A 26781-nucleotide genomic window follows, 5' to 3' on the forward strand; every position below is an offset into this window, starting at 1 on the left:
ATGATCCATCTCGGCCTCCTCACGATATCCCCACCATCACAGAAGCCAGTCTTCAGCCAATTCGATTCACTCCACGTGATATCAAGAAACGGCTGAGTGCACTGGATACAGCAAAGGCTATGGGCCCCGACAACATCCTAGCTGTAGTACTGAAGTCTTGTGCTCCAGAACGAGCTGCGCCTCTAGCCAAGCTGTTCCAGTACAGCTACAACACTGGCATCTACCCGACAATGTGGAAAATTGCCCAGGTATGTCCTGTCCACAAAAAGCAGGACAAATCCAATCTGGCCAATTACACCCCCATCAGTCTACTCTCGATCATCAGCAAAGTGACGGAAGGTGTCATCGACAGTGCTATCAAGCGGCACTTACTCACCAATAGCCTGCTCACCGATGCTCAGTTTGGGTTCCGCCAGGACCACTCGGCTCCAGACCTCATTACAGCCTTGGTCCAAACATGGACAAAAGAGCTGAATTCCAGAGGTGAGGTGAGAGTGACTGCCCTTGACATCAAGGCAGCATTTGACCGAGTGTGGCACCAAGGAGCCCTAGTAAAATTGAAGTCAATGGGAATCAGGGGGAAAACTCTCCAGTGGCTGGAGTCATACCTAGCACAAGAAAGATGGTAGTGGTTGTTGCAATTCATTCATGGGATGTGGGCGTCGCTGGCGAGGCCAGCATTTATTGCCCATCCCTAATTGCCCTTGAGTAGGTGGTGGTGAGCCGCCTTCTTGAACCGCTGCAGTCCGTTTGGTGAAGGTTCTCCCACAGAGCTTTTAGGAAGGGAGTTCAAGGATTTTGACCTTGATTGGCACCCCATCTCAGCCCCAGGACATTGCTGCACGAGTTCCTCAGGGCAATGTCCTAGGCCCAACCATCTTCAGCTGCTTCATCAATGACCTTCCCTCCATCATAAGGTCAGAAATGGGGATGTTCGCTGATGATTGCAGTGTTCAGTTCCATTCGCAACCCCTCAAATAATGAAGCAGTCCGAGCCCGCATGCAGCAAGACCTGGACAACATCCAGGCTTGGGCTCATAAGTGGCAAGTAACATTCACACCAGACAAGTGCCAGGCAATGACCATCTCCAACAAGAGAGAGTCTAACCACCGCCCCTTGACATTCAACGGCATTACCAATGCCGAATCCCCCACCATCAACATCCTGGGGGTCACCATTGACCAGAAACTTAACTGGACCAGCCATATAAATACTGTGGCTACAAGAGCAGGTCAGAGGCTGGGTATTCTGAGGCGAGTGACTCACCTCCTGACTCCCTAAAGCCTTTCCACCATCTACAAGGCACAAGTCAGGAGTGTGATGGAATACTCTCCACTTGCTTGGATGAGTGCAGCTCCAACAACACTCAAGAAGCTCGACACCATCCAGGACAAAGCAGCCCGCTTGATTGGCACCCCATCCACCACCCTAAACATTCACTCCCTTCACCACCGGCGCACTGTGGCTGCAGTGTGTACCATCTACAGGATACACTGCAGCAACTCGCCAAGGCTTCTTCGACAGCACCTCCCAAACCCGCGACCTCTACCACCTAGAACGACAAGGGCAGCAGGCACATGGGAGCAACACCACCTGCATGTTCCCCTCCAAGTCACACACCATCTCGACTTGGAAATATATCGCCGTTCCTTCATCGTCGCTGGGTCAAAATCCTGGAACTCCTTTCCTAACAGCACTGTGGGAGAACCTTCACCACACGGACTGCAGCGGTTCAAGAAGGTGTCTCACCACCACCTTCTCAAGGGCAATTAGGGATGGGCAATAAATGCCGGCCTCGCCAGCGACGCCCACATCCCATGAACGAATAAAAAAACACTGTTTCTCGCTGTACAAACAGATCTGGGTGTTCTGATTTAGATCGGTCCTTTACAAAACCTATGTAGATTAGATTAGATAAAATATAAAGATTAGGTAAAATAGATTAGAGAAGGAAGGAATGACTTGCATTTACGACCCCAGGATGTCCCAAAGTGCTTTACAGCCAATTAAGTATGTTTGAAGTGTAGCCACTGTTGTAATGTAGGAAACGTGGCAGCCAATTTGTGCACATCAAGATCCCATAAACAGCAATGTGATAATGAGCAGATGATCTTCCTCCTTCTAGCAGTGTTCACTGCCACGGTCGTGGAGTAAGCTGGCAGCGCACAGATCGGAGAAGATGGTTCAACCAGGGCCACCCCGCAGGCCTCCTGTGGTCACATTTTAATTTTCCGCTTTATTTCTCTCGCCCTCATTTCCGTTTAGCGCTGCTGCTCAGAACCCCCTCTGTTGGTTTACGTTGAAAAAAATGGACAAACGTACCTCAGCATGCTCACTGCGATTGATCAAATCGTCCATGTTTATTTACCGGGGGGAGGGGAGGGGAGGGTGGGGGCAACACAAACGGTGTAAAAATGTCTCTTCAGCTGAGGTGCACGATTCAAGGCAAAAAAACAAAACAGGCCCACCTCAGAAATCAGCGGGGGCCACCGGAGAGTCATTTACATACAATAAACCTTAAAAAGTGGCAGCCCTCTCCGAACCATATGGTCAAGGTGGGAGAGGGGGAGGGGGGGGGGGAAGAGCCTGTGGGAGGGGGAGCACTCTCGGTAAAAAGCTCTCTCCCACATATCGGGCCTTTGATTTATTTCAAGACCCTCCCCCCACCCCCTTCCCGGCCCCTCAGTCTGAAAACTCCCAAGTTGCGTTGCCGGTGAATCGGTGCCTCGGCGGAGGGAGTGAGGAGAGGACGCTGCTTTCACCACTTGCTGTGTTAAGCTTGCCGGCCCTTCCTCTGGTTGGGTTTACTCTTCTGCCCTTTCTTCTTCATTTTCTTCTTCTCCACCGTCGGCTTGGCCATGGTCCCGGTGAACCCCTTGACTGGTGGTTTCTCCACTGGCTGCCTGGGTTTTCCGGGATTCATCACTCGGTCCTTGCCGGCCGGCTCCCGCGGGCTCCTCACCGAGTGGCTGACTCGCACCTTACGACCCTTCAGCGTGGACTCGCTGAGCTTGAGGGCCAGAGTTACAGCGTCCGTGCTCTGCAACAGAAAGCAGGCACCGTTAACTGCATCTTGTAAACCCCCACCCTCCTGTGTTGGACTCTTCAGGTGCAATCTGTAAGAATGGAGGCCCCCCCAAAACCCCTCTTCGCCAAACTAGGTGAGACAAGATTCTGGGGTGATTGGGCCAATCGACACCCCCCTGGTCCCTAACCTATTTAATTGAATAGTCTGGTTCTGCAGCGTGGTTGTAATTTTGAGCTGCTAATTTGACTTTTGTTGCTTCATGGTCTGTGTGTGGAATCCAGGCAATCGTAGATTGCTTGTAAATTGTTGGGGTGAGTTGGAGGACAGTAACTTGCTGTAATTTGCATTTATATAGCGCCTTTAACGTAGTAAAACGTCCCAAGGCACTTCACAGGAGCGATTGCCAAACAAAATTTGACACCGAGCAACATAAGGAGATATTAGGACAGGTGACCAAAAGCTTGGTCAAAGAGGTAGGTTTTAAGGAGCGTCTTAAAGGAGGAGAGAGAGGTAAAGAGGCGGAGAGGTTTCGGGAGGGAATTCTAGAGCTCAGGGCCGAGGCAGCTGAAGGCATGGCCACCAACGGTGGAGCGATTAAAATCTGGGATGCACAAGAGGCCAGAATTGGAGGAGCACAGAGATCTTGGAGGGTTGTAGGGCCAGAGGAGGTGACAGAGATAGGGAGAGGCGAGGCCATGGAGGGATTTGAACACGAGGATGAGAATTTTAAAATCGAGGCGTTGCAAATCCATGCGCTGCAGAGTGGTGGTGTCACATGTTGGACGGTCACTGTGTTCCTCCACTGTGGGACCCCCAGCAGTGCAATGTATTAAACACGAACTAGTCACCTCCCCCCCTCCGACCCCCCAACTACCCTCAGTGGGGAAAATGCACCTCCCCGGTGATGCTACATCACATGGATTGGGGAAGCCCCCCCACCCCCCAGTTCAATCCATGCCGATTTCGACTGAGGTGCATAAGCTTTTCAAACTGGAAAACAACAAAGATTGTTTGATTTAACGGTGGCACAGGTGACCAGTTAGCAGATCATTGCCGAGTCTCAACATTCCTATTATCAGCACCATTTAGACCGGAATGCTGGATCTTCGACTCAAATGGAAAGGTGCTGTTTGCACCCAACTTTCCTGGAGTGAGTTCACTGGCATAGCTTCAGGTTGGACAGTATAGGGAGGATGGTGGATGCATAACATTGTGTGTTGGTAAAAATGAAAGGGGAGTGTCAGAATAAAGGGACAAAAATCCCAAAAGCCTTCAGAAAGGTGCAGGAGACATTTTAACCCATTAGCTGCCTTGGCCAAGGCTGAAGAGGAAGGGGAGTAAGAGGAGACGGGCAAAAATGAAGGGAGAGGAAACACACTGGGGGTCATTCTGACTTTAGGATCTGGGCGACATTGGCTGCGGCCACTCATTAAACATCTTTCCCGATTTCTGTCACAATTGAAGTCAGCGGAAACGAAAATCAGGAGAGGTGTTTAACGGGTGGCTGGTTACACTATCGCCTAAAGTCAAAATGACCCCCAATGAGCTCCCTTTCCCTTCATTTGTTTTGACCCGAGGCCCCATCTACCTGTTCAGGTGGATATAAAAGATCCCATAGCACTTTTCAAAGAATAGCAGGGGATGTGGGCAGAAGAATGAAATGGGCATGGGGAAAGGGACTGAGTGAATAGTTCTTTCAGAGAGCCAGCATGGGTGTGATGGGCTGGATGGCTTCATCCTGTGTGGTGGAATTCTCTGATGGGACTGAAAGGCAGCAGGTCTCCGAGTTGCGGGCCCACTGACTGTATCTCCTCACCTGGAACAGAACGTATCCGAAGCCTTTCCCCATTCCCGATTCTCGGTCCCGCACAATCCGCACCGACTCGATCGCCCCACATTCCCGGAAGTGATCGCGTACTTCGTCCTCTCTAATCTCTACACCCAATCAGAGCACAGCAGAGTCAGTAAACGTGCTAATCAATCAACAACAGAACTACTTTTACAAAACCCCGAGATCTTCAAACAGATCGAGTGGCCGGGGGGGGGGGGGGGGGGGGGGGGGCTGGGGAGGACTGTCTGAAGTGGAACAGCTTCCCACTGAACATTAAACAGGATATGTTGAGGGTGTGTTCCTAATACCTCAATTTATAAAAGAAAGACTTGCATTTATAAAGCGCCTTTCAGGACTTCCCAAAGCACTTTACAGCCAATGAAGTACTTTTTTTGAAGTGTAGTCACTGTTGTAATGTAGGAACTGTGGCAGCCAATTAGCACACAAGGGATCTTTACCGACCTCCAGAACAGGCACAAGAGGCCTCAATTTAACGTCACCTCCGACAGTGCAACGCTCCCTCAGTACTGCACTGGAGTCTCCAAGTTAAAGTTGGCATCCACCAATACTCCAGATGCCAATTCATGAATTAACAATTGGAACAATCGCCACTAGTGTCTCCTCAATCAATGCTCGAGAGACACAGGTGGTCACAGTACAGCAGTCAAGGACACACAACACAACCTGTCCAATATGGCGCTCAACCCTTTGTTAGAGCCACTCGTACCTCTCTTGCATGCTGACGAACCCGCAGTGAACTCCTGGTATTGTCTGGTCTCATTCCAGATTTGCAGCATTCACAGTGTTTCTTTCTGGTCAGCCGTGGCTCAGTGGGCAGCACTCTCACCTCTGAGTCAGCAGATCGTGGGTTCAAGTCCCGCTCCAGAGAGTTGAGCACATAATCCAGGCTGACACTCCCAGTGCTGTACTGAGGGGGTGCCGTCTTTCAGATGAGACATTAAACCGAGGCCAATATTTATCCCTCAACAAACATCACTAAAACAGATGATCTGGTCATTTATCTCATTGCTGTTTGTGGGATCTTGCTGTGCATAAACTGGCTGTTGCGTTTCCTACAACAGTGACCACACTTCAAAAAGTGCTTCATTGGCTGCAAAGCACTTTGGGTCCTGAGGTCGTGAAAGGCTCGGTCTTTCTTTCTTTGACCACACAGTCTCGTGTGGATCTCGGTGGGTTCAGCAGTATGAGAAGGGTACAAGATTAAAAGTCTGTTCTGCACAAGTGACACTTCATTTCTTCGAAGGAACCCTGCAGTTTGAAACCCCCAAAATAACACTGGAGAACTACATGGAATAACTCACTGACAAAGCACATCACTAGTCACAGTAAGGTTCATCTTACCATATGACAAGTTGCCTAAAAAGATCGATCTTCGATGATCATGCTGTAAAAAAATAATAAACAATAAAAATGAGACGTTCTGACCGTAGCCAGTAAAGTATAAATTAACTCACTTTAAAACTCTGATTGTTAACTCACAGTGTTTGATTTGCTGGCTAGGTCCACCCGGATATGAAACCCAGCTTTTATTTGACATCCATTCCTTTTAAAAAGAACAGAATTTGTTTAGTTCTTGCATGTACAAAATATAGGGGAAAAGGAAGAGTATTGTTTATAAATAAACTAATCAACAATGAGCACTGGTTATAAATAAACTAATCAACAATGAGCACTGGTTATAAATAAACTAATCACCAACGAGCTCTGGTTATAAATAAACTAATCAACGAGCTCTGGTTATAAATAAACTAAACACCAACGAGCTCTGGTTATAAATAAACGAATCACCAACGAGCTCTGGTTATAAATAAACTAAACACCAACGAGCTCTGGTTATAAATAAACTAAACACCAACGAGCTCTGGTTATAAATAAACTAAACACCAACGAGCTCTGGTTATAAATAAACTAAACACCAACGAGCTCTGGTTATAAATAAACTAAACACCACGGAGGGGCTTGAATCTAAAACACACGCCCCTCGTTATCATTCGTAAAGTCAAAAGCAACACCCACCCCCCCGACACTGCCACTGAACGGTGCAAGTTTGAGTCTGACCGTGTACCTTCTCAAGGCTTTGACTGCATCACTGTTCTTCTTAAACACGATGTAGACGTTCATATTATTCCTCTTGGGATGAACCTTCCTCCTGGAGTCACCGAGGGGAACAGCGGGGTGAGAGAGAAATCATTTCAGTGAGAAATCTTCTGTCCATTTGTACTTTCAGACTCAAACATCTAAGGCAGGGAATGGTGCCACAATATTTAAAAATAAACCAACTGCAGGCACACACAGACACAAGGGCTACGTTCAGGTTCAATGTTAATTTGTTCACAAGTGATGTAATTGCAGCTAAAATGCAGTAACACAGGTTTTCAGCATTGGGTTTGAAGAACACATACTCATGGAGACCACTGGAGGGCAGTATCATTTGTAGTTTAAATAAAGACTGCAGGATACGTTTAAAGGAATTACATAGAATTTAGAGCACAGGAACAGGCCATTTGACCCAACTGGACTGTGCTGGTGTTTATGCTCTACACGAGCCTCCTCCCTCCCTACTTCATCTAAACCTATCAGCATATCCTTCCATTCCTTTCTCCCTCACATACTCATCTAACTTCCCCTTAAATGCATCTATGCTATTCACCTCAACTACTCCAGGATACATTTAAAGGAATATACTGCAGGATGAGTTTATCATGGAACCATTCGGCCCACCGTGCCTGTGCCGGCCCTTTAGAAAGAGCTATCCTCCACCTAACGTACACACCCCACACCCACCTGATTCCCCTCTCCAATCCAAAGACACTCGGGGGGGAAAACGCAGCATGTCTACTGGCTCAGGCCGAGAATCAAATCTGAGGCATTCCAGCCTTTAGGTCAGTGATGCACCAGACTGCGATTCCATAGTAATAAAAAGAACGTGATAAATGCCGATTAATCAAGGGAGCTGCCACAGGAAGAGAATCTCTAACTTAAAAGCATGTGAATGATTTCCAGTGTATGAGAGCAGCACTGATCTATATGGCATGCAATCCCTGGTCTGTGCTGACCAACTGGTGTCAGCAGACAGGGGTCTCCACATCTGTACTTTTCTGGGACCTATTTCTTTTTTTAAAAAAAAATCAGAAAAGAATCTAAATTGTTAATAATCAGCGTTTAGCAACCAACAGATCTGAGGACTGGGTTAAAAAACAAGCTCCTTCCAGTCATTTGCTATAATCATATCAACCAACCACTTATTTTGTTGGGATAACAAAAGCTTTAGGGCTTTATACTAAATGGGGGGGGGTTTCAGGTGGGGGGAAATTTAGAATGTTGAAGAGAAAGGACAAGGAAGTAGTACAGGAAAGTGATGGAGGTAATGATAAACAGAGTATGACAGGAAGGGACAGAGTGAACAAACATAAGCGTGCACTAGCAAATGGGGTCAGAGTAGGAAAAAAATGGTAAAAAGACAAAATTAAATGTTCTTTATCTGAATGCGCGCAGCATTCGTAATAAGATGGATGAACTGATGCCACAAATACAAACAAATGGGTATGATCCTGTGGCCATTACAGAGATATGGTTGCAAGGTGGCCAAGGTTGGAAACTGAATATTCAGGGGTATCTGACATTTCGGAAGGATAGGAAGAAAGGTAAAGGTGGTGGGGTAGCTCTGTTAATAAAGGATGAAATTAGTATAATAGTGAGAAATTATCTTGGCTCAGAAGATCAAGATGTAGAATCAATTTGGGTAGAGGTAAGAAATCACTGGTGGGAGTGGCACCCTAACAGCAGCTACACTGTAGGGCAAAATATAAATCAAGAAATAATGGGGGCTTTTAAAAAAGTAAGCAATAATCATGGGCGATTTTAACTTTCATATAGATTAGACAAATCAAATTGGCAAAATAGCCCTGAGGGGGAGTTCATAGTGTGTATTCGGGTCTGCTTCTTAGACCAATACATCGGGGAGCCAACCAGGGAACAGGCCATTTTAGATCTGGAAATGGGTAATGAGACACGATTAAATAATGACTTCAAAATAAAGGATCCCTTAGGAAACAGTGATCATAATACGATAGAATTTCACATCCAGTTTGAGAGTGAGGATCTTGGATCTGAAACTACTGTATTAAACTTAAATAAGGGCAATTATAATGGCATGAGGACAGAGTTGGCTAAAATGAACTGGGAAAACAGATGAGAAGTGGCAGACATTTAAAAAGATATTTTATGACTCTCAACAAAAATATATCCCAGTAAGGAGGAAAGACTCCACAGAAGGGTGTAACCAACCATGGCTAACTAGGGATGGTATCAAGTTAAAAGAAAAGGCATACAACATGGCAAAGATTACTGGTATGTCCGAAGATTGGGAAAACTTTAGAAACCAGAAAAGGAGGACTAAAAAAATAATAAAGAGGGAGAAAATAGATTATGAGAGTAAACTAGCAAGAAATATAAAAACTGACACTAAGAGCTTTTACAAGCATATAAAAAGAGTAGCTAAAGTAAGTATAGGTCCCTTAGAGGATGAGACTGGGGAAATAATAATGGAAAACAAGGAAATGGCAGAGGCATTGAACAATTATTTTGTATCTGTCTTCACAGTAGAAGACACTAAAAGCATACCAATAATAGCAGATAATCAAGGGGCAAAGGGGAGGGAGGATCTAAAAACAATCACTATCACTAGAGAAAAAGTACTAGGTGAACTAATGGGTCCTGCAGGCTGACAAGTCCCCTGGACCCGATGGCTTGCATCCGAGGGTTTTAAAGGAAGTGGCTACAAAGATAGTGGATGCATTGGTTGTAATTTTCCAAAATTCACTAGATTCTGGAAAGGTCCCAGTGGATTGGAAAACCGCAAATGTAACAGCCCTATTCAAGAAAGGAGGGAGACAGAAAGCAGGTAACTATAGGTCAATTAGCCTAACATCTGTCACTAGGAAAATGCTAGAATCCATTATTAAGGAAGTAGTAGCAGGACATTTGGAGACTCAAAATAAAATCAAGGAGAGTCAACATGGTTTTATGACAGGGAAATCGTGTTTGACAAATTTATTAGAGTTCTTTGAGGAAGTAACGAGCAGGGTGGATAAAGGGGAACCAGTAGATGGATTTCTAAAAGGCATTTGATAAGGTGCCACATAAAAGGTTACTGCACAAAGTAAGAGCTCATGGTGTTGGGGGTAATATATTAGCACAGATTAGAGAAATAACAGAAAAGAGAGTCGGGATAAAGGGGTCATTTTTAGGATGGCAATCTGTAACTAGTGGGGTGCCGCAGGGATCGGTGCTGGGGCCTCAACTATTTACAATCTATATCAATGACTTGGATGAAGGAAGCGAGTGTACTGTGGCCAAATTTGCTGATGATACAAAGATAGGTGGAAAAGTAAGTTGTGAGGAGGACACAAAGTATCTGCAAAGGGATATAGATAGGTTAAGCGAGTGGGCAAAAATTTGGCAGATGCAGTATAATGTGGGAAAATGTGAAGTCATCCACTTTGGTAGGAAGAGCAAAAAAGCAAAATATTATATAAATGGAGAAAGACAACAGAATTCTGCGGTAGAGGGATCTGGGTGTCCTCGTACATGAAACACAAAAAGTTAGCATACAGGTACAGTTAGGTACAGCAGGCAATTGGGAAGGCAAATGGAACATTGGCCTTTAATTCAAAGGGGATGGACCACACCAGGAGTACTGCGTACAGTTTTGGTTCCCTTATTTAAGGAAGGACATACTTGCATTGGAGGCGGTTCAGAGAAGGTTCACGAGGTTGATTCCGGGTATGGAAGGGTTGTCTTATAAGGAAAGATTGAGCAGGTTGGGTCTATACTCGCTGGAGTTTAGAAGAATGAGAGGAGATCTTATTGAAACATATAAGATTTGAGGGGGCTTCACAGGGTAAATGCCGAGAGGATGTTACCCCTCATAGGGGAATCTAGAACTAGGGGGCATCGTTTCAGAGTAAGGGGTCGCCCATTTAAGACAGATGAGGAGAAATTTCTTCTCTCAGAGGGTCATGAATCTTTGGAATTCTTTGCCCCAAAGAGCGGTGGAGGCTGAGTCATTGAATATATTCAAGGCTGAGTTAGACAAATTTTTGATCAGCAAGGGAGTCAAAGGATATGGGGAAAAGGCAGGAAAGTGGAGTTGAGGTAAAAATCAGATCAGCCATGATCTCATTAAATGGTGGAGTAGGCTCGAGGGGCCAAATGGCTGACTCCTGCTCCTATCTAAAAAAAAATCTTAAAAGGGAAAGTACTGTGGCCTAAAATCCAAACTGCAACAAAAGGAGCTGCTCGCTGTACCAGTGCAAGGGGTCACCTTCAATACCAGTGGTTAGTTGGGCCACACGGACATGAAATTGGGATTCCACATCAGCACATGTACAGGCAGCTCCCTTTGTGACATTTACACTCACTCAACAATTTGGATGGAATGCAATTTCAATGTAACTTAAATGGAATTTACAGCACAGAAACAGGCCATTCGGCCCAACATATCTATGCTGGTGTTTATGCTCCACCCGAGCCTCCTCCCTCCCTACTTCATCTCACCTTATCAACATATTCTTCTATTCCTTTTTCCCTCATGTGCTTATCTAGTGTCCCCTTAAATGCATCTATGTTATTCACCTCAACTACTCCTTGTGGTAGCGAGTTCCACATTCTCACCACTCTCTGGGTAAAGAAGTTTCTCCTGAATTCCCTATTGGATTTATTAGTGACTATCTTATATTTATGGCACCTAGTTTTGGTCTCCCCCACAAGTGGAAACATCATCTTTAAATCTACCCTATCAAACATAATTTTAAACCCCTTGATCAAGTCACACATCAGCCTGGTCTTTTCCAGAGAAAATAGCCACAGCCTGCTCAGCCATTCCTGTTAGTTATAAGCTCTCGGTTCTGGTATCATTCTTGTGAATCTTTTTTGCACCTTCTCCAACGCCTCTATATCCTTTTTACAATATGGAGACCAGAACTGCTCACAGTGCTCCAAATGTAGTCTAACCAAGGTTCTATACAAGTTTAACATAATATCTCTGCTTTTCAATTCTATCCCTCTAGAAATGAACCCCAGTGCTTTGCCTTTTTTTTAAAAAAGGTCAGAGATGAGCCTCCCATTGAATTCAACACACACCGGCGAACAAGCGGAGTGACTTACTGTATAGTCGCCAATTTCCTGGAGATGTTCGGCTCTGCACGTGCCTTTAGTCAGAGGAACAAGAGAAATACATCATATTAATGACTTCACTCTCATACAAGCAGGAGGAGAAAAAAAGTCTTTCAGAACAAGGTGGTGACACAGCTCATCTCCCAGCCCCACAACAACCAACGCAGTGACGTAGCTTTGGGTCAGCACTGATGCAGCTCCATCAACACCTGGGCAGGCGAACTCAGGTGTGTGTTTATAAACCTCCCACCCCTTGTGTCTTTTTTTTTTATTCGTTCATGGGATATGGGCATCGCTGGCAAGGCCAGCATTTACTGCCCATCCCTAATTGCCCTGGAGAAGGTGGTGGTGAGCCGCTTTCTTGAACCGCTGCAGTCTGTGTGGTGAAGGTTCTCCCACAGCGCTGTTCGGTAGAGAGTTCCAGGATTTTGACCCAGCGACGATGAAGGAACGGTGATATATTTCCAAGTCTGGATGGTGTGTGACTTGGAGGGGAATGTGCAGGTGGTGTTATTCCTATGTGCTGCCCGTCCCAATACCGACGGTTGCTGCGCCTTTATCTCAAGGGGGGAGGAATACAAAGGGGTGGAAGTTATGTTACAGCTGTACAGAGCTCTGGTTAGACCCCATCTGGAGTATTGTGTTCAGTTCTGGGCACACACCTGAGGAAGGATATATTGGGTCTTGGAGGTGATGCAGCGCAGATTCACCAGAATGATACCGGAGATAAAAGGGTTAAATTACAAGGACAGGTTGCATAGATTAAGCTTGTATTCCCTCGAGTATAGAAGATTAAGGGGTGATCTGATTGAGGTGTTTAAGATGATTAAAGGATTTGATAGAGTAGATAGAGAGAAACTATTTCCTCTGGTGGGAGAGTCGAGAACAAGGGGGCATAACCTTAAAATTAGAGCTAGGCCGTTCAGGGGTGATGACAGGAAGCACTTCATAGAATCATGGAAAGGTTACAGCATGGTAAGAGGCTATTCAGCCCATCAAGTCCATGCCAGCTCCATGCAAGAGCAATCCAGCTAGACCCACTCCCCTGCCCTATCCTCATAGCCCTGAAAATTTTTTCCTTTCAAGTACTTATCCAGTTCCCCTTTGAAAGCCATGATTAAATCTGCCTCCACCACTCCCTCGGGCAGTGCATTCCAGATCATAACCACTCACTGTGTAAAAAAGTTTTTCCTCATGTCACCTTTTGGTTCTTTTGCCAATCACCTTAAATCTATGTCCTCTGGTTCTTGGCCGTCCACCACTGGGAACAGTTTCTCTCTCTCTCGCTCTACTCTGTCTGGATCCTTCATGATTTTAAACACCTCTATCAAATTTCCTCGCAACCATCTCTGTTCCAAGGAGAACAACCCCAGCTTCTCCAGTCTATCCACGTAACTAAAGTTCCTCATCCCTGGAATCATTCTAGTAAATCTTTTCTACACCCTTTCTAAGGCCTTCACATCTTTCCAGAACTGGACACAATACTCCAGTTGTGGCCAAACCAGTGTTTTATAAGGTTCATCATGACTTCCTTGCTTTTGTACTCTATGCCTCTATTTATAAAGCCCAAGATCCCATATGCTTTTTTAACCACTTTCTTAACCTGCCTGGCCACCTTCAACAATTTGTGCACATATACCCCCAGGTCTCTCTGTTCCTGTACCCCTTAGTTTATATTGCCTCTCCTCCTTCTTCCTACCAAAATGAATCACTTCGCATTTTTCTGCATTAAATTTTATCTGCCATATGTCCACCCATGCCACCAGGCTGTCTATATCCTCTTGAAGTCTATCATTGCTCACTGTTCACTACACTTCCAAGTTTTGTGTCATCTGCAAATTTTGAAGTTGTGCCCTGTACACCCAAGTCCAAGTCATTAATATATATCAAGAAAAGCAGTGGTCCTAGTACTAACCCCTGGGGAACACCACTGTATACCTCCCTCCAGTCCGAAAAACATCCGTTCACCACTACTCTCTGTTTCCTGTCACTTAGCCAGTTTTGTATCCATGCTGCCACTGCCCCTTTTATTCCATGGGCTTCAATCTTGATGACAAGCTTATTATGCAACACTTTCCAAATGCCTTTTGAAAGTCCATATAGACCATATCAACTGCATTGCCCTCATCTATCCTCTCTGTTACCTCATCAAAAAACTCTATCAAGTTAGTTAAACATGATTTGCCTTTAACAAGTCCGTGCTGGCTTTCCCTAATCAATCCACACTTGTCCAAGTGACTGATAATTCTGTCCCGGATTATCGTTTCTAAAAGTTTCCCCACCACTGAGGTTAAACTGAGTGGCCTGTAGTTGCTGGGTTTATCCTTACACCCTTTTTTGAACAAGGGTGTAACATTTGCAATTCTCCAGTCCTCTGGCACCACCCCCCTATATATAGATGTTTGGAAGATTATGGCCAGTCCCTCTGCAATTTCCACCCTTACTTCCCTCAGCAACCTAGGATGTATCCCATCCGGACTGGGTGACTTATCTACTTTAAGTACAACAATCCTTTCTAGTACCTCCTCTTAATCAATTTTTAGCCCATCCAGTATCTAAGCTATATCTTCCTTTACTGAGACTCTGGCAGCATCTTCTTCCTTGGTAACGACAGATGCAAAGTACTCATGCCCTCTGCCTCCATGAGTAGATCTCCTTTTTGGTCCCTAATCGGCCCCACCCCTCCTCTTACTACCCGTTTACTGTTTACATGCCTGTAGAAGACTTTTGGATTCCCTTTTATGTTGGCCGCCAGTCTATTCTCATACTCTCTCTCTGCCCCTCTTATTTCCTTTTTCACTTCCCCCTCTGAACTTTCCATATTCAGCCTGGTTCTCACTTGTGTTAACAACCTGACATCTGTCATACGCCCCTTTTTTCTGCTTCATCTTACTCTGTCTTTCTTTTGTCATCCAGGGAGCTCTGGCTTTAGTTGTCCTACCTTTCTCCCTTGTGGGAAAGTGCCTAGACTGTACCCGAACCATCTCCTCTTTAAAAGGTAGCTCACTGTTCAACTACAGTTTTGCCTTCCAATCTTTAATTCCAATTTACCCGGGCCAGATCTGTTCTCATCTCACTGAAATTGGCCCTCCTCCATTTCAGTATTTTTACTTTAGAGTGGTCCATGTCCTTTTCCATAGCTATTCTAAACCTTATGATCGCTGCTCTCTAAATGCTCCCCCACTGACACTTGCTCCATTTGGCCCGCCTCATTCCCCAGAACCAAGTCCAGCAATGCCCCCTTCCTCGTTGGGCCGGAAACGTACTGGTCAAGAAAGTTCTCCTGAACACACTTCAAAAATTCCTCCTCCTCTTTGCCCCTTATATTATTATCCCAGTCTATATTAGGATAGTTGAAGTCCCCCATTATCATAACTCTATGGCTTTTGCACCTCTCTGTAATATCCCTGCAAATTTGCTCCTCTATATCCTTCCCACTAGTTGGTGGGCTATAGAATACACCCAGTAGTAGAATGGCACCTCTATTGTTTCTTAACTCTAACCAAATAGATTCTGTCCTTGAACCCTCCAGGACATCCTCTCTATCCAACACTGCAATATTCTCCTTAATCAATACTGCCACCCCCCACTCCTTTCTTTCCTTCCCTATCTTTCCTGAACACCTTGTATCCAGGAATATTTAGTACCCAATCCTGCCCTTTTTTGAGCCAGGTCTCAGTTATCACCACAACATCATATTCCCATGTGGCTATTTGCTCCTGCAGCTCACCAACCTTGTTTACCCCGCTTCGTGCGTTTACACACGTACTGTAAACCTCTTAGATATTCTCGTATTCTCTCAGTCTGATCCCACCTAATACTGTACTATTTCTTACTCTAGTGCTATCTTTCTCTCCCAATCTTTTGTGCACCTTGTTTCTCCTTTCCAATGCTACATCCTGGTGCCCATCCCCCTGCCAAATTAGTTTAAACACTCCCCCACAGCACTACTGAACCTCCCCGCGAGGACATTGGTCCCAGCTCCAGAGGTGCAACCCGTCCAGCCAGTACAGGTCCCACCTCCCAGAACCGGTCCCAATGCCCCAGGAATCTGAAGCCGTCCCCCCTGCACCATCTCTCCAGCCATGCATTCATCTGCTCTAACCTCCTATTTCTATACTCACCAGCACGTGGAGTAATCTGGAGATTACTATCTTTGAGGTCATGCTTCTTAATCTCTTTATTAACTCCTTAAATTCTGCCTGCAGGACCTCATCCCTCTTTCTACCTATGACGTTGGTACCGATATGGACCACAACTTCTGGCTGTTCACCCTTCCCGTCCAGAATGTTCTGCAGCCGTTCAGTGGCATCCTTGACCCTGGCACCAGGGAGGCAACATACCATCCTGGAATCATTTCTGTGGCCGCAGAAACGCCTGTCTGTTCCCCTAACTATAGAATCCTCTATCACTATCACTCTCCTGACCTTTATCCTCCTCCCCCCACCCCAACCCCTGTACAGCTGAGCCAACCATGGTGCTGTGGACTTGGCTCTGGCTGTACTCCCCAGAGGAGTACTCCCTCAGAACTGAATACTGGTTAGAGAGTGAGATGCACTCAGGGGACTCCTGCACTACCTGCCTGGTCCTCCTTGTCTGTCTGGCGGTCACCCAGTCCGTCTCTGCCTCCACTCTCTTAAGCTGCGGGGTGACCACCTCCTGAAACGCGCTATCCACATAGCTCTCAACCTCGCAGATGCACTGCAGTGACACCAGCTACTGCTCAAGCTCCGAGACCCGGAGCTCGAGCTCCTCCAGGTGACCACACTTCCTGCACCTGTGGTTGTCCAGGACACGGGAAGCATCCTGGAGTTCCCACATGGCACAGGATGCGCATTCAACGGGTCTGAGGTTCCCTATGTTTCTATTTATTTTATTATTAACTAAACTTAAAAATAAATTTAAGACTCAAAAAGAAAACACTCACCAGAGAAAAAACACTCACCAATCAGCTCCTTCCCTTATGCTGACATCACTTTAGGGGTTTATTCTCACCTCTCCCCCCAGCCCCCGGGGCTCCCCTCGCCCACCGCGCTCACCCCCCGGGCTCCCCTCGCACACCGCGCTCACCCCCCGGGCTCCCCTCGCCCACCGGGCGCACCCCCCGGGCTCCCCGCGCGCACCCCCCGGGCTCCCCGCGCGCACCCCCCGGGCTCCCCGCGCGCACCCCCCGGGCTCCCCGCGCGCACCCCCCGGGCTCCCCGCGCGCACCCCCCGGGCTCCCCGCGCGCACCCCCCGGGCTCCCCGCGCGCACCCCCCGGGCTCCCCGCGCGCACCCCCCGGGCTCCCCGCGCGCACCCCCCGGGCTCCCCGCGCGCACCCCCCGGGCTCCCCGCGCGCACCCCCCCGGGCTCCCCGCGCGCACCCCCCGGGCTCCCCTCGCGGGCTCTCCTCGCACACCGCGCTCACCTCCCGGGCTCTCCTCGCACACCGCGCTCACCTCCCGGGCTCTCCTCGCACACCGCGCTCACCTCCCGGGCTCTCCTCGCACACCACGCTCACCTCCCGGGCTCTCCTCGCACACCGCGCTCACCTCCCGGGCTCTCCTCGCACACCACGCTCACCTCCCGGGCTCTCCTCGCACACCGCGCTCACCTCCCGGGCTCTCCTCGCACACCGCGCTCACCTCCCGGGCTCCCCTCGCACACCGCGCTCACCTCCCGGGCTCCCCTCGCACACCGCGCTCACCTCCCGGGCTCCCCTCGCACACCGCGCTCACCTCCCGGGCTCCCCTCGCACACCGCGCTCACCTCCCGGGCTCTCCTCGCACACCGCGCTCACCTCTCGCTTCTTCACACAAAGGGGAGTGGAAATCTGGAACTCTCACTCAAAAAGCTGTTGAGGCTGGGGGTCAATTAAAATTTCAAAACTGAGATTGATAGATTTTTGTTGGGCATGTGTTACAGAACCAAGGCAGGTAGATGAATTTAAGATACAATCAGCCGTCATCATCTTAAACACCTCAATTAGATCACCCCTCAACCTTCTAAACTCAAGGGAATACAAGCAGAGTCCAGTCAACCTGGCCTCATAATTTAACCCTTTAAGCCTTTGTATCATTTTGGTGAATCTGCGCTGCACCCCCTCCAAGGCCAATATATCCTTCCTGAAGTGCAGTACCCAGAACTGAATGCAGTCTCCAGATGGGGTCTGATCGAGGCTCTGTATTTCTGAAGCATCTCTTCCTCCCCCTCGAGATAAAGGCCAACATTCCATTAGCCTTTTTGAACCTGTGCATTAACTTTTAGTGATCTGTGTTCTTGAACACCAAAATACATCTCGCGGGTTTGGGGAGCAGTCGTGTCGGGGAGCGGAGTCTCGCGGGTCGGGGAGCGGGGTTTTGGGGAGCTATCATGTCGGGGAGCGGGGCCTCGGGGAGCGGGGTCACGGGGAGCGGGGTCACGGGGAGCGGAGCCTCCCGGACGGGGTGCTGAAGTGCGGGAGAACATCGAACATCTAATTCATGGCGATCTCAAAACATAGAAACACTCAACACAAGTCACTGACTGATTTCTGCGCTGAAATCCTCACACTGTAACCCGCAGATTCCAACAGCTCAAATCAGCTTCATTTCTACAAGAAATCAACGGCGGTTTATTTCTCAAAAAAAATTCAGTAAACTTACCACTGAGCGGAATCGCACAGACTCAATTGGCCCGAATTCTTTGAACAGGGCTGTGATCATCTGTTTAACAAGATACAAACAATATATCACCACCGCAATTCGTCAAGTGAGTCGCACAGAAACAGGAGAAGAAAGTTCTTAGATACTGACACAGCTTTGCATCTTATTACTAGTTAGGAACGTAGGAATTACAAGACGGAAAAAGACCAAGGTCCACCTAGTCCACTTTCTACCATCCTGGTAGTCGTGTGGAAGAACTTTGCATTTCTATTGCACCTTCCACAACCTCAGGACATCACAAAGTGCATTACAGCCAATTTGTGCACAGCAAGATCCCACAAATAGCGATGTGGTAATGATCAGATAATCTGTTTTCTTTAAACTGATGTTGGCTAAGGGATAAATATCAACCCCAGGACACCGTGATACAACGATAATGGCGTTGTTGACTAATTATAGCAAACAATCTCAATCAATTAGTCTACAACAGACCCAGACATGAGGCGAGGTTAAACCCCCAGTGGTGGAGAGTTTTGGGAACCAGAGGTCCAAAGTCACCTGTTCCTCCCAAGCCTGTTACACTCACCACATGTCATGACTCAAATGATTGGAAATTGGGAGTATGGCCGATTGTCATCGTTCCACCATTGGTGGCCGTGCCTTCAGCTGTCTAGGCTCTAAGCTCTGGAATTCGCTCCCTAAACCTCTCCGCCTCTCTACCTCTCTCTCCTCCTTTAAGACGCTCCTTAAAATCTACCTCTCTGACCAAGTTTTTGGTCACCTGTCCTAATATCTCATGTGACTCGTCAAATTTTTGTCTGATAATCGCTCCTGTAAAGGCGCTGTATAAATGCAAGTTGTTGTTCGATTGTCGGGATCATTATGTAACTGGAACTGACCAGGGACGTAGGAGATGTCGAGGCCAAGACATGACCTACAGTTCCTTAAACCCACCCCTTCTCCTGATCACCGCACTGTGCGTCGGGCGACCTGTCCACTAATCCTTATTTCTCCCGCCGTCACACGCTCGGTCACGGTCACTAATCCTTATTTGCAGCCGTCTCTCACCTGCTTACTGCAGTCCGAGGGGAGGTTCCCAACAAACAGAGTCCTCTTATTCTTCATCCTCTCCAGCGCTGGATTGGCCGGACTTTTCTTGGTGTCGGCACTGGCTGCCTTCTCAGACGGCAACTCTGGAGTTACCGGGGGTTCTCCTCCCAACCCCTTCTTGCTCCGTTTCCGTTTACCGCGCGGTCCCCCTTCGCCTTCCTGGTCTGCTGCGTTCAGGGCGCTCTCCCTGCGGTGCAACACGGGGAGAAAGGACGAGTTAGAGTCTGCAAGCGACCCCAGGACGACTGGGCCCACAAGGCACGAGGCTGGAGGAACGTTACATCAGCTCGGTCACGCCCCGCTCCCGCCGCCACGCGCTCGGTCACGCCCCGCTCCCGCCGCCACGCGCTCGGTCACGCCCCGCTCCCGCCGCCACGCGCTCGGTCACGCCCCGCTCCCGCCGCCACGCGCTCGGTCACGGTCACACCCCAATCCTGCCGCCACGCTGACCGCTCCCCTGATCTACTGTACCACATTCCCCGATTAGGGGGGCCCTGACGAAACGGGGAAGGGGCGGGGCCAAACGCAGACTGGGGGACAGGTCTGCTAAGCATCTCTAGGCTACCCACAAGCTCAATCCTGTCCTTGTTATGGCTCAGTGTTCCAACCCCTCTCCCCCCAATCCCCACCCCCTCTCTCCCCAAGATCCCCAATCCAACCCTACAATCCCCCCCCCCCCCCCACCAAACTATACATCTCATTCCTGGGACATTCCCCGTTTACCATGATGGAGCTGTAGCAGCTCAGCCACGCGTCTCCCGGCTCCCCAGCCTGTGCTGCAGAGAGACACCTGCCCCCCAAACCCCACCTCACCTGGAGATTACAACAGCGTGCAGGTCTGGCGGGGGTGTACCAGAAATGCACGTTAGGATGCCATTTTAAAATGGGAGGAAACAAGAACACATTAGTACATTCTCTTTAGCAATGCAGTTGCTGAACAGATTAACAGTCATAGGAGGGAAAATCCATGAACTACATAAATATTACAGCTTAGTAGGTGGCCATTTGGCCCTTCGGGCTGCTGCTAGCTCTTCAACTGGAGCTGTGTTTTCTAATCCCATTTCACTGCCCTTTCTCTGCATCCTGTTGTAATCTTACTTTTCAAATTTATCCCATTGCCTTTTAAATGACGGAGCAGTCTCTGCCTCAACAGCCCCTTGTGGTGAAGCATTCCTCGTTCTAATAACCCCCCCACCCAGTGTAAAAACATTTCTTCCAACCTCCCCCTTTCATCTTCTAGTCTATGTCTCCCTGTTGCCAATTCATCAGCTGGTGAAAGCTACTTACCCTCTCAAAAACCTTTCACCACTTTGAACAAACCCCATCAGATTCCCCTCCTTCACCATCTGATCAGGCAGGAGAATCTCTCAGCCTGATTACACAGAATGTACAGCACAGAAACAGGCCATTCGGCCCAACAGGTTTATGCCGGTGTTTATGCTCCACACGAGCCTCCTCCCACCTTACTTCATCTCACCCTATCAGCATATCCTTCTATTCCTTTCTCCCTCGTGTGTTTATCAAGCTTCCCCTTAAATGCATCTCTGTTATTCACCTCAACCACTCCTTGTGGTAGCGAGTTCCACATTCTCACCACTCTCTGGGTAAAGAAGTTTCTCCTGAATCCCCTACTGGATTTATTAGTGACTATCGTGTATTATGCCTCCTGGATTTGGTCTCTCCCCCACAAGTGGAAACATCTTCTTTACGTCTACCATATCGAACTCCTTCATAATTTTGAAGACCTCCATTAGGTCACCCCTCAGCCTTCTCTTTTCTGGAGAAAAGAGCCCCAGCCTGTTCAGCCCTTCCTGTTAGTTATAGCCTCTCAGTTCTAGTATCATCCTAGTAAATCTTTTTTTTGCACCTTCTCCATGCCTCTACATCCTTTTTATAATATGGAGACCAGAACTGTGCCCAGTACTGCAAGTGTGGTCCAACCAAGGTATATGGAGACCAGAACTAAGCACAGTGCTGTCAGTGTGGTCTAACCAGAGTATATGGAGACCAGAACTGTGCACAATGCTCCAAGTGTGCTTTGTAAAGTTAAATGAATTGGCTGACTGATCTTCTTCCCTAACTCGTGGCACTTACCGCTCGGCTAGTTTCCTCTGGGCTGCCGTACAGGGCTTCTCTCGGGCGGGCTTCTTTTTCTTTGGCTGTTGTTGCTGGGCTTTATTTGCGCCATCGTCTTGATCAACTTTCCTCTTCTCACCACTGACCTGGGAAAGGGGGGGGGGGGGGGGCGGTGGAGGGGTGGAATAATCCAAGTCAGCACATCTTGGGATTAAAAGTTACTATTGATAGGATTCAATGGGATTGTTCTCTTTAGAGCAGAGAAGGTTAAAGGGATTTGATAGAGGTGTTCAAAATTATGAGGGGTTTTGATGGAGTAAATAAGGAGAAACTGTTTCCACTGGCAGGAGAGTCAGTAACCCTTTTATACAGTGCATTTATACAGTGCCTTTAATGTAGTAAAACATCCCAGGAGCATTTATCAGACAAAATTTGACACCAAGCCACCTAAGGAGATATTAGGACAGGTGACTAAAAGTGTCTTAAAGGTGGAGAGAGGCGCGGAGGGGTTTAGGGAGGGAATTCCAGAGCTTAGGGTCCAGGCAGCTGAAGGCAATGGTGGGGCGATGAAAATTAGCCATACTTCCAATTTCCAATCAACATATTAACCTCCTTTCATTCAAGAACCTTTTTCTACACATGAGATTACACCCAGCTCATAAAATAACCTACGTTAATCGTAACTCTTCTTTTCCCTCCAAATCCTTTGTGAAAAAATGGTCAAAAATATCCTGAATCCTGAGGCTTTAATGGAAGGGGGTTTATAAAAAGGCAAGGATCAGATATCTGAACACTGCAGGAAAGCAATATCAAAGATTAACGGCGAAGCCTGTTTAATTACTGAAAGATCTGAGGACCCAGACTATACCCACGTCTGCAGATTATAGGTAATTGGGACACTTGAGTGGTGGCTGAACAGTGAAAACAAAGGCTGCATTCTGATCCCAGCTATGTGAAGAGCTTGGAGAGAAACATGGGTCAACTCACTTGCGGGTTCTGCAGCCCCGCCCCCCCCCCCCCCTCTATGGGGTGTCCACACAGTCTATTTTTTTGGGTATATATATATATATTTTTTAATATTATTCATTCGTGGGATGTGGGTGTCGCTGGCAAGCCCAGCATTTATTGCCCATCCATAGTTGCCCTGAGAAGATGATGGTGGGCCTTCTTCTTGAACCACTGGTAACAGATTTGATACAACTGAGGGGCTTGATGGGCCACTTCAGAGGGCAGTTAAGAGTCGACCATATTGGTGTGGGACTGGAGTCACGTATAGGCCCAGACGGGGTGCCATGGGATCTTTTCCATCCGCGAGAGGGCAGACGGGGCCTCGGTTTAACGTCTCATCTGAAAGAGGGCACCTCCGACAGTGCAGCACTCCCTCAGTATTGCCCCTCCGACAGTGAGGCGCTCACTCAGTACTGCACTGGGAGTGTCAGCCTAGATTACGTGCTTAAGTAAAAACCGAAAATGCTGGAAAAGCTCAGCTATCAGGCAGCATCTGTGGAGAAAGAATCAGAGTCTGACGAAAGGTCTTCGACCTGAAACGTTAATTCTGTTTCTTTCTCCACAGATACTGCCTGACTTGCTGAGTATTTCCAGCATTTTCTGTTTTTATTTCAGATTTCCAGCAGCCGCAGTATTTTGCTTTTGATCATGTGCTTAACTCTCTGGAGTGGGACTCGAACCCACGACCTTCTGATCAGAGGGGAGAGTGACACCCACTGAGCCACCGCAGAGAATCTGATCATGCACGGAAGGACAAGATGTGGGTGACTTACTGAATTGGACCCGCACGGTTTAAGCTGGGCCCTGATTCTAACCACGCGTATCCCCAGATTCTGTACTTACCTTGTGCTCCGGCACAGGAGTGAAGACCGGCTGAGCAGCGGAGGGAGGGGTGGTGAAGAGCGTCGACAGTAGAGTTGTGCTGCTCTGTGCCACTGGTTTCTGAAACAGACTGTCTGCCACCTGGCCCACTATGTAGCTCTCCTTTTCTACACTTGTTCCAGTACTGTACAGAGATGGGAGAGAAAAAAAGTCAGATAACCCAGTAAAACCCAGTTAAATAGAACCACAGAATCTTACAGCACAGGAGGCCATTTGGCCTATCGTGCCTGTGCCAGCTCTTTGAAAGAGCTATCCAATTAGTCCCACTCCCCCGCTCTTTCCCCACAGTCCTGCAAATTTCTCCCCTTCAAGTATTTATCCAATTCCCTTTTGAAAGTTATTATTGAATCTGTTTCCACCGCCCTTTCAGGCAGTGAATTCCAGATCATTATAACTCGCTGCGTAAAAAAAAAATCTAATTTCCCCTCTGGTTCTTTTGCCAATTATCTTAAATCTGTGTCCTCTGGTTACCAACCCTTCTGCCACTGGAAACAGTTTCTCCTTATTTACTCTATCAAAATCTTTCATGATTTTGAATGCCTCTATTAAATCTCCCCTTAACCCTAATACGTTATTTGAAGCAATTACAAATTCTACTAGTGCCACAGGTTGGAGCAGCGAGCGTGTCAGAGAATCAGCTCCTTCCCAATCACTGCTCAGCCAACACCCCCCCCATCCATAACATCAACTTCTTTACCCAGAGAGTGGTGGGAATGTGGAACTCGCTACCACGAGTAGTTGAGGTGAATAGCATAGATGCATTTAAGAGGAAGCTAGATAAACACATGAGGGAGAAAGGAATAGAAGGATATGTTGATAGGGTTAGATGAAGTAGGGAGGGAGGAGGCTCGTGTGGAGCATAAACACCGGCACAGACCAGTTGGGCCGAATGATCTGTTTCTGTGCTGTAAATTACATAAGAAATAGGAGCAGGAGTAGGCCATATGGCCCCTCGAGCCTGCTGCGCCATTCAATCAGATCATGGCCGATCTTCGACCTCAACTCCACTTTCCTGCCTGATCCCCATATCCCTTAGAGTCCAAAAATCTATACTCAACGACTCAGCATCCATTGCCCCCTGAGGTAGAGAATTCAAAATGTTCACAACCCTCATCTAAGTCCTAAATGGCCGACCCCTTATCCTGAGATTATGTCCCCTAGTTCTAGACTCTCCATCCAGGGGAAACAGCCTCTCAGCATCTACCCTGTCAAGCCCTTTAAGAATTTTGTACATTTCAATGAGATCACCTCTCATTCTTCTAAACTCCAGAGAATATAGGCCCATTCTACTCAATCTTTCCTCATAGGGCAACCCTCTCATCCCAGGAATCAATCTAGTGAACCTTTGTTGCACCCCCTCTAAGACAAGTATATCCTTCCTTATGAGACCAAAACTGTACACAGTACTCCAGGTGTGGTCTCACCAAAGCCCTGTACAATTGCAGCAAGATTTCCCTTCTCTCACACTCCAACCTTCTTGCAATAAAGGCTAACTTGCTTGCTGTACCTGCATGTTAACTTTCTGCAATTCGTGTACAAGGACACCCAAATCTCTCTGAACATCAACATTTCTAAGTCTCTCACCTTTTAAAAAATATTCTGCTTCTCTATTCTTCCTACCAAAGTGAATAACCTCACATTTCACTCCATCTGCCACCTTCTCGCCCACTCATTTAACCTGTCGATATCCCCTTGCATCCTCCTTACAGCTTACTGTCCCACCTAGCTTTGTAGCATCAGCAAACTTGGATACATTACACTCAATCCCTTCATCTAAGTCATTGATATAGACTGTAAATAGCTGAGGCCCCAGCACTGATCCTTGTGGCACCCCACTAGTTATAACCTACCAACCTGAAAATGACCCGTTTATTCTTACTCTCTGTTTTCTATCCATGCTAATATATTACCCCCAATCGCGTGAGCCCTTACTTTGTGTAACAACCTCTTATGTGGCACCTTATCAAATGCCTTTTGAAAATCCAATGAGATTCTATGTAAAGTCAAAATAAAAGAGAAACAACATTTCACAAACTTAAGCAAACTGACCAGAGGGAGAGGGTCAGACAGAAAAATAAATTAAAAACTACTTGAAAAAAAAAGGTCTCAAAATCAGGAAACATTGGCCTGAAGAATATTTGGAGTTGCAAGTACTCTGAGCAAAATAAAATTTGATTTTGTGAAAAATGATGTAAATTAAATTCAAGGCAATCTTAAATCTGCAGTGAATTTAAATGAATACATGTCAGAATTTATTTGACCATCGAAAAATCCTGACTTAGAAGATTCCTGGAAATAGGAACAGGAGCAGGCCATTCGGCCCCTCAAGCCTGTACCGCAATTCAATTAGATCATGGCTGATCTGTATCTTAACTCCATCCACATACCTTGGTTCCCTTACCCTTAATACCCTTACCCAACAAATATCTATCAATCTCAATTTTGAAATTTTCAATTGACCCCCAGCCTCAACAGCTTTTTGGGGGAGAGAGTTCCAGATTTCCACTCCTCTCTGTGTGAAGAAGGGCTTCCTGACATCACCCCTGAATGGCCTAGCTCTAATTTTAAGGTTATGCCCCCTTGTTCTGGACTCCCCCAACAGAGGAAATAGTTTCTCTCTATCTATCCTATCACATCCTTTAATCATCTGAAACACCTCAATTAGATCACCCCTTAATCTTCTTTACTCGAGGGAATACAAACCTAGTCTATGCAACCTGTCCTCATAATTTAAACCTTAAGCCCCGGTATCATTCTGCGGTGCACCCCCAAAGTGACAAAGTCGGAACTGAGCACATGATAGAGTTTGGAGCAGGAGAATTATCATCAATTGGTCAGAGGGAAACTTGAAATAGGAGAGAGAGGCCAGAAAGGGGAGTCTCGCTGTCCCTCTCTATTTCGGAGGGGACCGTCACCCTCTGACTCCCTCTCCCTCTCCCCCCTCTCACCGTTTCTCACCTTCGGATTTTCTCCATTTTTCTTCCCCTCGGATTCGCCGCCCGGACCGGAAACACGCTGCTCC

General features: G+C 47.3%; 1 protein-coding gene across 1 annotated transcript; it reads right to left on the bottom strand.

Moving 5' to 3' along the window:
- Nucleotides 1–2671: 2671 nt before the first annotated feature.
- On the bottom strand, nt 2672–26781 carry rbm34 (RNA binding motif protein 34). Its single transcript, XM_067984114.1, has 11 exons — nt 26718–26781; nt 23721–23883; nt 21888–22015; nt 19752–19980; nt 18684–18743; nt 12049–12092; nt 6947–7030; nt 6361–6424; nt 6223–6265; nt 4846–4964; nt 2672–3041 (listed from the first exon to the last, which is right to left on the bottom strand). Exons 1-11 carry the CDS (start codon nt 26732–26734, stop codon nt 2775–2777), a joined length of 1218 nt encoding a protein of 405 aa, XP_067840215.1. The 5' UTR covers nt 26735–26781; the 3' UTR covers nt 2672–2774.

This window comes from Heptranchias perlo, chromosome 5 (genome assembly GCF_035084215.1).
Source record: "Heptranchias perlo isolate sHepPer1 chromosome 5, sHepPer1.hap1, whole genome shotgun sequence".
NCBI classification, from domain to species: domain Eukaryota; kingdom Metazoa; phylum Chordata; class Chondrichthyes; order Hexanchiformes; family Hexanchidae; genus Heptranchias; species Heptranchias perlo.